The sequence below is a fragment of the Peromyscus californicus genome, unplaced genomic scaffold (assembly GCF_007827085.1).
Source record: "Peromyscus californicus insignis strain IS unplaced genomic scaffold, ASM782708v3 Scaffold_8__1_contigs__length_139910024, whole genome shotgun sequence".
Classification (NCBI taxonomy): Eukaryota; Metazoa; Chordata; class Mammalia; order Rodentia; family Cricetidae; genus Peromyscus; species Peromyscus californicus.
In genome coordinates, this window is record NW_026294606.1 from 48,340,222 (window position 1) to 48,353,875 (window position 13,654).

Consider the following 13,654-nt stretch of genomic DNA (forward strand, 5'->3'; position numbering starts at 1 on the left):
TTGTCGTGTCTCAATGGTCATAGTTTACCATTTGCAGTGTTTTGTGATTGTCCTAAATCATTATCTGGCCTGCTTTGGTTCCCCTTTAAAGTTGTTGTTGTATCCAGAAGCAGTACTTAAAATACTCTGACCAGTATTTTCTCCCCCATTTAGGGCACACACATGCTTCAATCGATTGGATCTCCCACCATATCCTTCATACTCCATGTTGTATGAAAAGCTGTTAACCGCAGTAGAAGAAACCAGCACCTTTGGACTGGAGTGAGGAAGTGGAACTTTGCCTGACACTGTCCTGAACAGTGACGCCACCCTTTCTGGGATGACTTCCTCTCCCTCCTTTGACTTTGGTATTCCATGGTTTTTATTTCAAAGCAAATTAGAATTGGCAAAAGCTGTGCATGAAGAATTGCCTTCTTCTAAGATCTAATCTTCAGGCTTATCTCCTCTGTTTCCAATGAACTGCTAGCCTGTATGCAATACTACAAAACAGCTGTCTCAAGGTCTGTGCATACCTCCACATACCTCCATTCCTAACAGTGAAATACAAGTGCAAGTTATGCTACACTTGACGAAATGATAATAAATGTTTACTTCCATTTCTATCATTTAAGGATAATTTGAGCTGTAAGCATTCCATGCTTTTATATGCCCACGACTTCCAAGCAGAACCACCATTTTTCATAATTTCTAACAAACATTTCCAGACCTAGGAGCTGACTAATTTTTTCCTCTCTATCTCTGCATTTCCTATGCATTCTATCCATTCAATGGACAGCCAAGGCCACACAGATTTTTCTTCATCCAACTCATGATTCATATGTGGCATCAATCCCATCATCCAGAACTAGCCTAGACATATGGTGCAAATAAGGAACTTCCAGCAATTAACAACAGCAAGAAAATAAAGGTTACCAGTAAGTCCAATAGTTATAAGGACTGTGAACTCAACATGAGAAAAGCATGGTGGGGGAAGCACCCTAGTGAACACTCACCACACGAGAAGCACAAACTTGTGCACCATGTTCAAGGAGGAAATCTTAATTGCTGTGGACTGAAGGATGACCCTTTAACTCCAATATTGTTACACAGAAAGTGATAAGGCAAACAGGAAAAAGAACAGGACATATGACATTTACTTAAATACATGAATTTTGTTTAATCTGTTCTCACACACATAGTCCAAATAGATCTCATGGCTTTTGTTTGAAGCCAGGTTTCTTGACTTGACAGGTAAACCTTTTAGTTCTTTTTTACCTTTGATACTTTTCTCATTCTTTTTTCTTTCCTTGTTTTAATCATGGTTGTTCACATCCTGTCACATCTGATGTTCACAGAAACACGTGAGGAGCTGCGGAGAGTGACGGTGCTTGTTAGGGACCATGGGCAATATGAACTCCTCCTTCGTCCATAGCAATTGTCTGAAGACACACTGACTTGTGTCCAAAAACACCATTTTTTTTTAGCATTTAGTGAAATATCTAAGAAAATGTGTTTTTAGGAAAACAATTTCAGGCTCCACAAACAGCCTGACATCTTGATTACATTTGAGATAAACCTAACCATAATGGTCATTTGCTATTTTTGTAACCATGTTATCCATGTTGTCTGAAATATGACACAAATGAAAGTGTTTTTCTTCACTGGGAAAAAGAAAAGCTAAAGAGACTCAACTATTTGAATATCCATTGCTGTAGTCAACAAATTAAAACAAAGGGGAACGTCTGCGAATGTAAAGTTAACTAAAGATGAGGCCGTGTCTCATGGCTCATTACACCAGTGCATTATGTCCTGCACTCTAAACATTTTCTTAGTAAAAATTATTCACAATGCCAAGCACTCCTTGCTCCTGTATATCTGTTGTCAAACAGGAAGTACACATAGCAGAAACTTAGCTTTCCATTGTTGTCTAAATCGAAGTTTTACTAAAAATGGAGTATAAGTTGTATGATAGACAGCTTAGGGATGGGTAAAATTTGGTCCATATTTCAGTATCTGAAAAACAATGAATTCCAATGAAGCTGTTCTTTATTAATGAAATCAGAACTAAAGGACTAATAAAATCACTTTCAATAAATATTTAACCCTTTAAACAGCATTCATCGTATACATACACAAAAACTCGTTTATTTAAGCATTCAACATTTTTAGCACTTGCCATACGTTGAAAAGGAGGAAGTTGTTCAAATGTAGGAAGCAGCTCCTGAGAGCCTTGCAATTTACAAAAATGAGACAATCTATAAATTAGTTTACTATTTAGTCTACCAACATACAAAAGGGACAAGTTATCTTAGAAATTTCATGTGAATAAGAAACTCAGATAAATGTTTGGGGTTTTTTTGTTTGGTTGGTTTTTTTTTTTTTTTTGTTTTTGCTAATTTTTAGTTATACCTCTAACCTAATGCCAGGCTCTACATAAATCCCAACAAGCAAGCATAATAGCAATAGTATTTCTATTTTTTTAAGATTTATTTATTTATTGTCTATACAGTGTTCTGCCTTCATGTATGCCTGCATGTCAGAAGAGGACAGCAAATCCCATTATAGATGGTTGTGAGCCACCCTGTGGTTGCTGGGAATTGAACTCAGGACCTCTGGAAGAGCAGTCAGTGCTCTTAACCTCTGAGCCATCTTTCCAGTCTCAGCAGTAGTATTTTTTAATATAATCTTTTTATTAATTATTTGAGAATGTTTACAATGTATTTAAATCATATTCATCCAACACACTTCTCCCTAACTCCTTCAAATCCACTCCTCAGCCTTCAGTCCCTTCTCAATTTCATGCCATCTTTTCCTTTATAACCCGTGGAGTCCAATTTGTGCTGTCAATAAACATGTGAGGCCATCCCCTGGAGGATATAGACACACCTTGCATGTGAAAAAACAAAAAACTGACTCTCATAGCTGGGATGTAGTGGCACACACCTTTAATCCCAGCACTTAGGAGGCAGAGGCAGGAAGATCTCTGTGAGTTGGAGGCCAGCCTGGTCTACAGAGCAAGATCCAGGACATTCAGAGTTATATAGAGACTCTGTTTTGAAAAAAGAAGGAAGGAAGAAAACTGACTCTCAAAAGTCATTAGCTGCCAATAGCTCCTTAGCCAGGTTTGGGGGCCTTATGAAGCCCTCTCCAAATAGCAATAGTATTTTAGAAAAATGAAAAATGGCATCGATACCAGCACCAAAGTTACTGAATGTAAGGCTTGCTTCAGAGAGCGAGCCCAACTTATGATTTCAGCCTTGCAGGGAGGAAGGAAATCAAAAGGAGGAGCTGAGAAATTAGTCATGGAAAGACACTTTTTAAGTCATATGTGAGACCAATTTTAAAATTATGCATAATTTCAAAATATATACATATAAGCATATAACTATAGGTTTATACATATAACTATATGTTTATACGTATATACACTTACACATAAGGAAATCACTGTAGAAATAATTTTTCTATTCATTTTAATGGTAGAAGATATAAATCACCTCAAATCATATAATTCTTTGCGTAACACAGATCTTTTGTGACCATATGTAATCTTGAACTTTTTTTCTCCATAAAGGCAATTGCAAAATAATCACAAGTCATAACACCCCTAAAACAAGATTTTTTTTATATCTAGTTTTATGAGTATAATATCCTTTATTGGGAGACAATATTTAGTAACATGAAGATGATAATCTCCCCAATAGAAATTGAGTCTACACAATCAGAGCTATTCTAGAACTACTGAATGCTCTCTGACATCCTGTGTACATGAGCTGAAGGACATTGTGATAATTTTTACTAACATCACTATTATAGCACAAATATTTTGAGAAAGCTAATGAAAAAAATGAAATGCTAAATGATATTTTGGCAAGCTTTAATCATGAAAGATTTAAATATTTTCCTGTTAATAATGAAGCCACATCATTCAACAGTAAGAATGTTTGTATGGCAAGCCAGTGAGCTGAGCTTTTCATGAAACTTCTAACAGTATGCAATCTCATCGTCAGTCTATGTACCAAGCCACATGTCTAAGATTTGGGTTCAGAAAATTTCTAAGTTGCCACAAATGTTTTCCCAGTCAAGATGAAACACTTTCAAATGAAAGTAGTTAGAACTTTACATAACAAAATGTGGTGCTTTATTATTATTCTTGTTGTTGTTATTATTATTACTATTATGTCTTTCAGTGTTCGTTATTAAAACTACTGCAATACTGTATCATAAATGTGCAGGATGACTATTCCAGCTATCACAAGGTCCAAAAGAGAAAGTATTATTTTCCTGTTAATGACATGTAGTCCCTTTGTTCTAGTAGATAAAAGGTGCCTAGAGGTAGTATGTAGAGTAAATATTGTTCCATTAGTCTACTTTCTGCGGCTTCCATTATCTAAGGAAATGTCCATAACAATTTTGTTTACAAGTCTTTGTTCTAGTCAATAACAGGAGACGTCCATACTACTGGGCTGATTTTGCTTACATCTACAAAAGAAATGTCACGTGATACTCAGGCCTCGCTTTCTCTTCCATCATACATCTTCAAGGAATGTCAATAAACTCACTTTGGTATGGCACTGAGTATGTTCCTTATTGCAAAAAGAAGTCTATGAGGGGCTGGAGAGGTGGCTCAGTGGTTAAGAGCACCGACTGCTCTTCCAGAGGTCCTGAGTTCAATTCCCAGCAACCACATGGTGGCTCACAACCACTTGTAATGAGATCTGGTGCCCTCTTCTGGCCTGCAAGGACACATGCAGGCAGAATACTGTATACATAATAAATAAATAAATCTTTAAAAAAAAAAAAGTCTATGGTAACACACGAAAATCTTTATCAAGCCTGTGCTCTTGATGAATAGTGTAAGCAATAAAACAACACAGAAGGATACTAGCTTCCAGGCAAACAAACCTCAAAAGAAAGTCATTATTGTTACACTTACAAATCCCTGAACAAAGGAGCAGATTTTAAAACAATTTCCTTGTACATGCCTATTAGGACTCTATCCAAACCATATGAGCTTTATTTCATAATTGTCCTTTATGCAGAACAGGGAGACAGTGGTTTGTAGGAAATCCTACCTGTTAAGAAAACTTCAGACACGGCCCTCGGAGAGTTAGCACTGAGCAAATGTCACAAAGAACCAATGTAAACACAAGTCTTTCAAAGCCTGCAAAAGACCAACCATGTGGCTCTCACTATATAAGCAGATTTGATTTATTCTTTGAGGGAAAAAAATGTTTGTTCAAAAAGGTGTGAGTAGGAATGAGAGAATGGAAAACAGGTGGGACTGACTATGTGTCAGTAACACATGTTGATACATTTTCACACACATGCCAGACTTCAGATTTTTCCTAACCAAAGCTAATTTTTCTCTTAGCTCATAATATATGGGAAGGAGTAGGCTATGTTATTGTGTCTCAATCTAGTCATCATCCTAAAATCAAGATTACACTCCACAGCTTCTGACTTCTGTGGTCATATTTTCCACACAGTGCAACACTTGTTAATTATGTACTGTTAAAGAAAAGGTGACACTCAGCTGATATTAAAGGTACAGTTTTAAGGGCTGGAGAGATGACTCAACAGTTAAGAGCACTGGCTGCTCTTCCAGAGGTCCTGAGTTCAATTCCCAGCAACCACAATTCCCAGCAACCACTTGGCGACTCACAGCCGTCTGTAGTGGGATCTGATATCCTCTTCTGGCTTGCAGGCATACATGCAGACAGAACACTCATACACATAAAATAAATAAATCTTTTTTTAAAAAAGGTACAGTTTTATATGTTTATAAGGGACAATTCTATAACAGGATATATGAAGGAAATTGAGGCAATCAGACAGATCTTTATCAATGCTCATGAATAATTAATTCTATGGTTGGGATAGACCAGTGTTTGCCTGACTGATTATGTTGGAGAAGAATTAAAGACAAGGAAAACTGACTTACTGAAAGCCACTAAGCATTATCTGGGGGCTAAAAGGATGCTCTGCCACAAAATACCCTTTAGGGTCCTGAGCTCCGGAGCAGGCATCACCATTAGGGTAGGATGTGTAGAGAGATCACAGCTGAAAAATGTGTCATTGGGAATGTGTCATTGGGAAACCAAGAACGCACACCTGATGTGTATTCAAAGGCAAGCATAGGTGGCCTGTCCCCACAGCTACTCTTCAGGAGTTTGTGAAGTAATGCAAAATCAGTGGCTTCAACAGAGCAGCAATGGATCAAAGTTGTCAGAAGTTGGTTCTTTCTGGTGATTTTGAGAATTTGTTCCTTGTGTGTCTCCAAGATTCTGGTAAAAGTCCTTGACTTGTATATCGTTTTCTCCCTTCATTGCATGGTATTCTCTCTCTCTCTCTCTCTCTCTCTCTCTCTCTCTCTCTCTCTCTCTCTCTCTCTGTCCAAATTTCTTTTTTATTGTGACAAAAGTCACAGAGAATTAGGACTCATCCAAATGACCTCATTTGAACTTAATTTTAATTCCAAATAAGGTCACATTCTAAGATAGTATATCTTCTTTGGGAGACATGATTCAATCTGTAACATAGTTCTTCCTTGTACCCTAAAAGCTTCTAACAGTAATAATGATGATAATAATAATAATAATAATAATAATAATATAAAACTGCCATGTTCTTTTTTTCTTTCTTTTATTTGTTTTCTAGACAAGGTCTCATTATGTAGTTCTTGATGTCCTAGAATTTGCTATGTAGACCAAAGAGGCATTAAATTCACAGATAGCCATCTGTCTCTGCCTCCTGAGTGGTGGGGTTAAAGGTGTGTGTTACTATACCCTACTTGCCATGATTTTCATGTATCACTCTACTTTTATATTCCTAATTTAAGCTTGAAACTAAAAAAAAAAAAAAACATAAAAAGTTCACTTCCTCCAAGTTACCTGAGTAGTAAATGAAACAGACAAGATTTGCCAATCACTCAATCACTGTCACTCATTAGCTTTAATCAAATGATTATTTATTTAATATAATAGTTCCCCCTTATCCACAGAAAATATGTTCCAAGATCCCCCGCGAATGCTTGCAACCAAAGATGACCCTGAACCTTCTATTTCTGATATCCTAGAAAGCTATTGAGTAACTCGGGGCAGACACGGATATGCTAAACAAAGCAGTGACTCACGGTGCTAGACAGAGCAAGACGGTGCCAGGTTTCATCACACTACTCAGAATAAAGCATATTTTTTTTAATGTACACCTTGTTTCTAGGCCTTGTAGAATCTTCCATCTAATATTTTGGGATTGTGTTTGACCAAGGGTCACTGAAAGTAAAAAAAAAAAAAAAAAAAAAAAAAAAAAAAAAAAAAAAAGGTGAAACTGTGGCAAAGGGGAGACTATTGTACTGGTTACATGTTGATTCCTGTGCTCAGAGCCTCCTGGAGTTCACTGTCAGACAATATAATGACATGTTCATATCTACTTGAGATCTGGCCCATGACTTTAGGGTGACTCAGTTATGCACCCCACCAGCATCCTTTCTCCTAAAAGGTGCCTGGAGGTGGTCGTTTAAAAGGTAGTAAGAAAGCAAGGGGAAGGTAGAGCAAGAGCCTTGGCCTCACTGAAGAGGATAGAGAGAGAGGAATTCACATGAAGACAGGACTTGAGCATGTAGTAACAGAAAAAACAATTCAGATTTAGAAGCAAGAAGGAAATATGTTGGTCTTCCCTGAAGTAAACACAGACGGGGCTGGATACTACTAAATCTGCCTTTAAAATCTTCTAACACCTGAGAGGACACAGCAGGAAAGGTTTTATAATATATAGAGTTAATATTAAAATGTGTTCAAATTAGGATTTGCTTACTCAAACAATTGGGCAAATCAGATATGCCCAAGAAATTGTATTTCCTATTTCACTGCCAAAAGTAATCTTACAGAGTTTTTGTTGTTGCTCTGTATACAGTAGTCAATGCCTAATATTTTTAAATACAATAATAGACAGGCCATGACTATTACCTGGTATACACTCTTATGCTTGTTTATACAGAGGGTTACTTCTCTTCTTTAAGTCTTACTCTTTCAACAGCAAAGACTAAATGACCATCAGAAGTAACTGTTTCACCTTTAATCTCAGAATTTGGGAAGCAGAAGCAAGCAGATCTCTGTGAGTTCAAGGCCAGCCTGGTCTACAAGGTGAGTTCTAGGACAGCCAGGGGTACATAGAGACCCTGACTCAAAAAACCAAAATGCAAAAACAAGAAAAGTAACTCCTTCCTAAGATTGTAGTGTATTACTTACAAGCGTGTCCATTCTTACCTCCTTTCTGAAGCTACACCTTCATCCTCTATTCTCCATTTCCTACAGTGAGATGATACTCTGACCTACACGCTTTGGACATTATAACACAAGCAGAGTCATAAAAGGCTCGCATAGTTGAGCTTGACCCTCTTTGATTTTGCTGTCACTATGAGGAATGCCTGCTGGAAGTGAGGCAAGCAGACTGGAGACCAACATCCAGTTAATCACTAGATATTTTACCAACCCAACCAAAATCCCTAGAGCCACATTGCCAACCTTGAGCTGATCCTAGAGACATGAGCAGTAGACATATGCTAATTACATGCCAGCAGTACTCTTTGATCGTACGTTACTATGGTGATAGATAACTACTCTGAAGACTACTGGGACTTCTTTCCTTTTAAAACAACTCTGGCTGGGCAATGGTGGCACACACCTTTAATCCCAAGTGCTGATTTGGGATTAAAGAGGCAGGCAGATTTCTGTGAGTTCAAGGCCAGTCTGGTCTACAGAGTGAGTTCTAGGACAACCAAGACTATTACACAGAGAACCCTGTCTCAAAAAACAAACAAACAAACAAAAACTCTTGCTTTACTTTTTCTTTTTTAAAATTTATTCTTTTAGAATTTCATACAGTATATATTTTTACATTTGAAATTTTAATGAGAAAAATGATACAAAACACCTAATGTCATGATAATTTTAATAAGTTTTAGTTCTAATTTGTATTTAATAAACAACTAAACCTACCAGTTACTACTTTAAAATTTGTGTGCCTTGCAAATCATTTTTTAAAGATCTCTGTGTTTTTCCATTCTCTTTTTTATTAAATTTATTCTTTGAAAATATTGTACATGCCGGGCGGTGGTGGCGCACGCCTTTAATCCCAGCACTCGGGAGGCAGAGCCAGGCGGATCTCTGTGAGTTCGAGGCCAGCCTGGGCTACCAAGTGAGTTCCAGGAGAGGCACAAAGCTACACAGAGAAACCCTGTCTCGAAAAACCAAAAAAAAAAACAAAAAAAACCAAAAAAAACAAGAAAATATTGTACATGTATAGAATGCCCTGAAATTCTCTTATTCCTCTACCTTTTTTATCTCCCTCCTACTCCATCAGCACCCCCTCCTCTCTACAGGCTCTTTCCCAACTTCATGTCCTTTTGTTTTGTTTTCTGACCCACTGAGTTTAACTATGGCCATTATCATGACCATGAGTGTGGAGTTATACATTGGAGCTTGGTGGATCCACCAGCAGATACATAACTCAAGAGAATGAATCCTCTTTCTTCTCTAGCATCCATGAATAGCTGACAGTTAACCAGGGAAGGGTATGACCCTATGAGTCCCTCCCCTCCATGATTGATAGGTCCTGCTTGTGTAGAACCGGTATAGGCAACGAAGTTGCTGTGGGTTCATGATCGAAATGGTGTGTCATATCAGGAGACTTTTTCAGTCCTTCTTCCTATCATCAGACACTTCTTCCCCCTCTTCCACAATATTCCCTGAGCCTTAAGAGAGTGGTGGAAATGTCCTGTTTGTGGCAAACATTCAATAGATACTTGTTATCAGGACCTTGACCAATCATGAGTTTATCTTATCTTTTTGAGTGTTGTCAGTTCACAACTAAATTTAGGCGACAGTAAGGGGTAATATATATACATCTTCCACTTACCCCCAAACACACATTTGTTTGGTCCTGCCCATTACCAATTCCTTCTACGACATAATACTTTTGTCATAATCATTGAACCTGTATTGAGAACCCAGAATCATCTAAAGGCCACAGTTGGCTTTAAGGTGTTAAGTATCCTATGGCTCTTGACAAATTTAAAATGATATAAATCCACTGTGTTATATTATATATAGTATATTGACTACAATAAAAATTCTCTTTGCTCACCCTGAAATTCCTTGGCTCACCATTCCAAACTTTAGCAAACTGTCTTCACAGTTTTTGCTTTTCTAAAAATGTCACACAGAATCACATAGTATGTACCCTTTTGAAATGTCTTCTTAATAATACCCCAAAATCACAAGCATCAAAAAGAGTATGTTAGTCTTACTGCCTATTTTATCTGGTCCTGTTCAGAAATCCTTTCCTGTGCCAATGAGTTCAAGTATATCCTCTTATTTATCCTCTCTCTGGTTCAGAGTATCAGATCATATTTTGAGGTCACTGATCTATTTGGAGTTTAGTTTTGTGCATGCTGAGAGATAAGGACCAAGTTTCATTCTTCTTCATGTAGCTACACTATTAGAGCAGCACCATTTGTTGAAGATGTCTTTTTTTTTCAATATATATTACTGGTCTCTGTGTTGAAAATCTGTTTGCTATACGATGGTAGGCTTATATCTGGGTCTTCAATTCTATTCACTTGATAGATATATCTATCTATTTTCATGCTAGTAACAATGCTGTTTTATTACTACAGTTCTGTAGTCTGGCTTGAAATCTGGTACAGTGATACCTCTTGCAGATTTTTTTAATTGTTCATGATGGTTTTGGCTATCTGTATTTTTATATGAAATTTAGAATTATTTTTTCAATTATGTGAAGGGCTCTAAAAGTGTAGGCATTAAGGCCAAAAATAAATGGAACCACATGTAACTAAAACGCTTCTTGTAGCAAAGGACATCATTATTTCATTATTCAAGGAAGAGTCAGCCTACAGAAAATATTCACCAGTTTTATGTTGGACAGTACTTTAATATCTAGAAAATACAACAAAGCCAAGGAATGAAACACCAAGAAAACAAACAACTCAGTTTAAAATAGGGAATGAAACCAAGAGTTCTCAAAAGATGAAATACAGATGACTGAGAAATATTTTCTACAAGTTCAATATCCTTAGTCACTATGTAAATGTAAATTAAAATTAGTTTGAGATTTCATCTTACCCCAATCACAGGGCCTAAGATAACAAAAACAAATGCTGGCAAATGCTGGAGTGGATGTGGGGATAGAGGGACTTTGATGCACTGCTGCTGAGAGTGCCAGCTCTCACAGCCACTATGGGAATCAATGTGGAGGTTCCTCAAAAAACTAGAACTAGATACTTCATAATCCAGGTAAGCAGTTCTTGGGCATATACCCAAGTGACTGAGTATCTTCCCCAGACACTCTGTAGCCCTGCTCATCCAGGTTCGTTGCTGCTTTATTCAGAATAACAAAGAAATAGAAACACTCTAGATGTCCATCATCTGGCAAAGGGTTATCCAAATGAAAATGTCATAGATTTATACAATGGAGTATTATTCAGCTGTTCGGGCAAGTGGATGGAGCTAGAAGTATGAGGAGGGACAAATAACACTAAAGGTCTCTTGAAAAAGTCATATAGAAACCTAATGTAGAAGCATATATACAAATATAAGAGTTAAAATGGAGTTACCCTGTAACAAAACAATGTCCCTACTAGACCCCAGGTTAACAAACAAAAAGTTCATGCCAGGAATGGAGTTTTTGACCAACGAAGTCCCAGAGAACACATCCATTACAAGCTATTGCCTATCCTCTTAGTTAGCCTCTAGACCTGTAGGAAGAGACCGTATGACTGAATACACCACATACTTAAGCCATCAGACACAGAGAAATCAAACTAGGAGCTTCATTCCTACTGGCAAGTTTTTGTAGTGCTATGACCCTGTGAGCTACAATAATGGCTGGTAAATCAAGGCATATCCATTGGTGAAACAGTGGTACCACATCAAGGGAGTAACCAACCACTCTCTGATCAGATGTAAGGCCCAATCCACAAAAGGAAATAGTAGGAAGTACCACTATTTGGACCAAAAAACCTGTGACCCTAGGTCATATGTCCTAGGGGAGAATCTACTACTATTATCCTGGTAAATAAATACAGTATTAAATAAACTCCAAACTTTTTAAATTATATCCATAGATTACTGCATCCCTCAGCCTTCAGAGAAGCTTCTTTTTCAGTAGATGGCGATTAACACAGAGACCCACAACTGGTCAGTGTGCAGAGAAAAGAGGCTGAAGAATTCTCAGCCCTAAATGAAACATCTATATCACACTCCCTCTTCCCCAGACTCTGGGATTGTTGTGGGAAAAGGACAGAAAAGTAGAAGATCCAGAGGTGTGCACGGTATACAAGGAAACCATGTCTTTCAGACACAGTATGACTAACAGCAGAATGGCAAATGTATAAGCCCTACACAAACTGCATGGAGAGATGAGATGGGCTCAAAGCCCCATCCCTAGCCAAGGCACTAAATATAGTTTTTACAGTATGTATTGTTTTTTATACTTTTTAAAATTAAAATATAATTACATTATTTTCTTCCTTCTCTTTCCTCTCTCCAGCCACTCCCATGCACCCCACCCCACCCCAGTGGCTCAAGGAGCTATTGACAATTGACAGCTGCTGGGAGAGGGAGAGTTGGGTCTCTTTAAGAAATTCCCTGGTAAGTAGATCATGCTCTGATACTGCAGGTGCACAAACAGGCATTCTACACTGGGATACAGTCAGGCATGCAAGTGGGTATGCCCATGTCACTACATGGCAGCATTGGGACATGGCAGGTAGACAAAAAGGTATGCCATGCCACTGTGTAGTGGCACTGGGATAGAGCAGGCATGCAAACAGGCATGCCCACACTGCCTCACAGAGGTGCTTGAACATGGCAGGTATGCAAATAGGCATGGTCATGCCACCACATGGCAATGCTGGGACACATGTCCCAGAGCCAACAAATGGCTGTCTGGGCACGCCTCTTTGCACACCTACCACATTCCAATGCCAATATATGGTGGTCTGATCATGTTTGTCAAGCATACCTGCCATCGTCCACTCTGGCTAACAGGCAGGCTGGGCACACCTTTTCACATGCCTGCTGTGTCCCCAGGCTGACATGCAGGGGTATGTTCACATCAGTTTGCACATTGGTCATGTCTTGGTACAACAATGTGGTAGACTGGGAATACATTTTCACATACCAGCTGTATCCCAAGACTGCCATCTTGTAATCTGGGCTTACCTATTCACACACCAGCCGTATGTCAGTTCTGTTCTAAGTGGATTATGAATTTAACATCTGCTTCACAAAAGGTGAATGCATACTATATGAAACTATTGCTTCCTTAAATCTCTTTGAATCTAATATTTCTATAGGATCCCAGTTAACTTCTGAATAGCCTTGGGGATACCTATTATCTGGTGGTCATTCTTGAACAGTAACTGGATAAATTAAGGTTGGTTTTCTAATAACCTCGGGTCACTCCTCTTCAGTTTCATAATGTAATGGTGTGGTAGTTTCTGCTCTAAACTCCTCCGTCTGTGTGTGAATATTTTTCATTAGTATGTCGTTCTAAGGATTTTATCTTATCAGTCAATTTTTTTTTTTGTATTTGGCACTGATATCAAACAACTTTTTTAGGGATAAAATAAGAATTACTGAAATGATAATTG

At 38.0% G+C, this 13,654-nt stretch overlaps 1 protein-coding gene across 7 annotated transcripts in view; it reads left to right on the forward strand.

Moving 5' to 3' along the window:
• The window catches only part of Hecw1 (HECT, C2 and WW domain containing E3 ubiquitin protein ligase 1), a 293,914-nt gene extending 289,361 nt beyond the window's left edge, over positions 1-4,553 (forward strand). For all 7 annotated transcript variants that reach the window (XM_052729794.1, XM_052729793.1, XM_052729799.1 and 4 more), the window contains one exon: positions 154-4,553. In XM_052729794.1, coding sequence (XP_052585754.1) covers positions 154-265 — 112 coding nt within the window. In that variant the 3' untranslated portion in view covers positions 266-4,553. The remainder of the gene's footprint in view (positions 1-153) is intronic.
• The last annotated feature ends 9,101 nt before the right edge of the window (positions 4,554-13,654 follow it).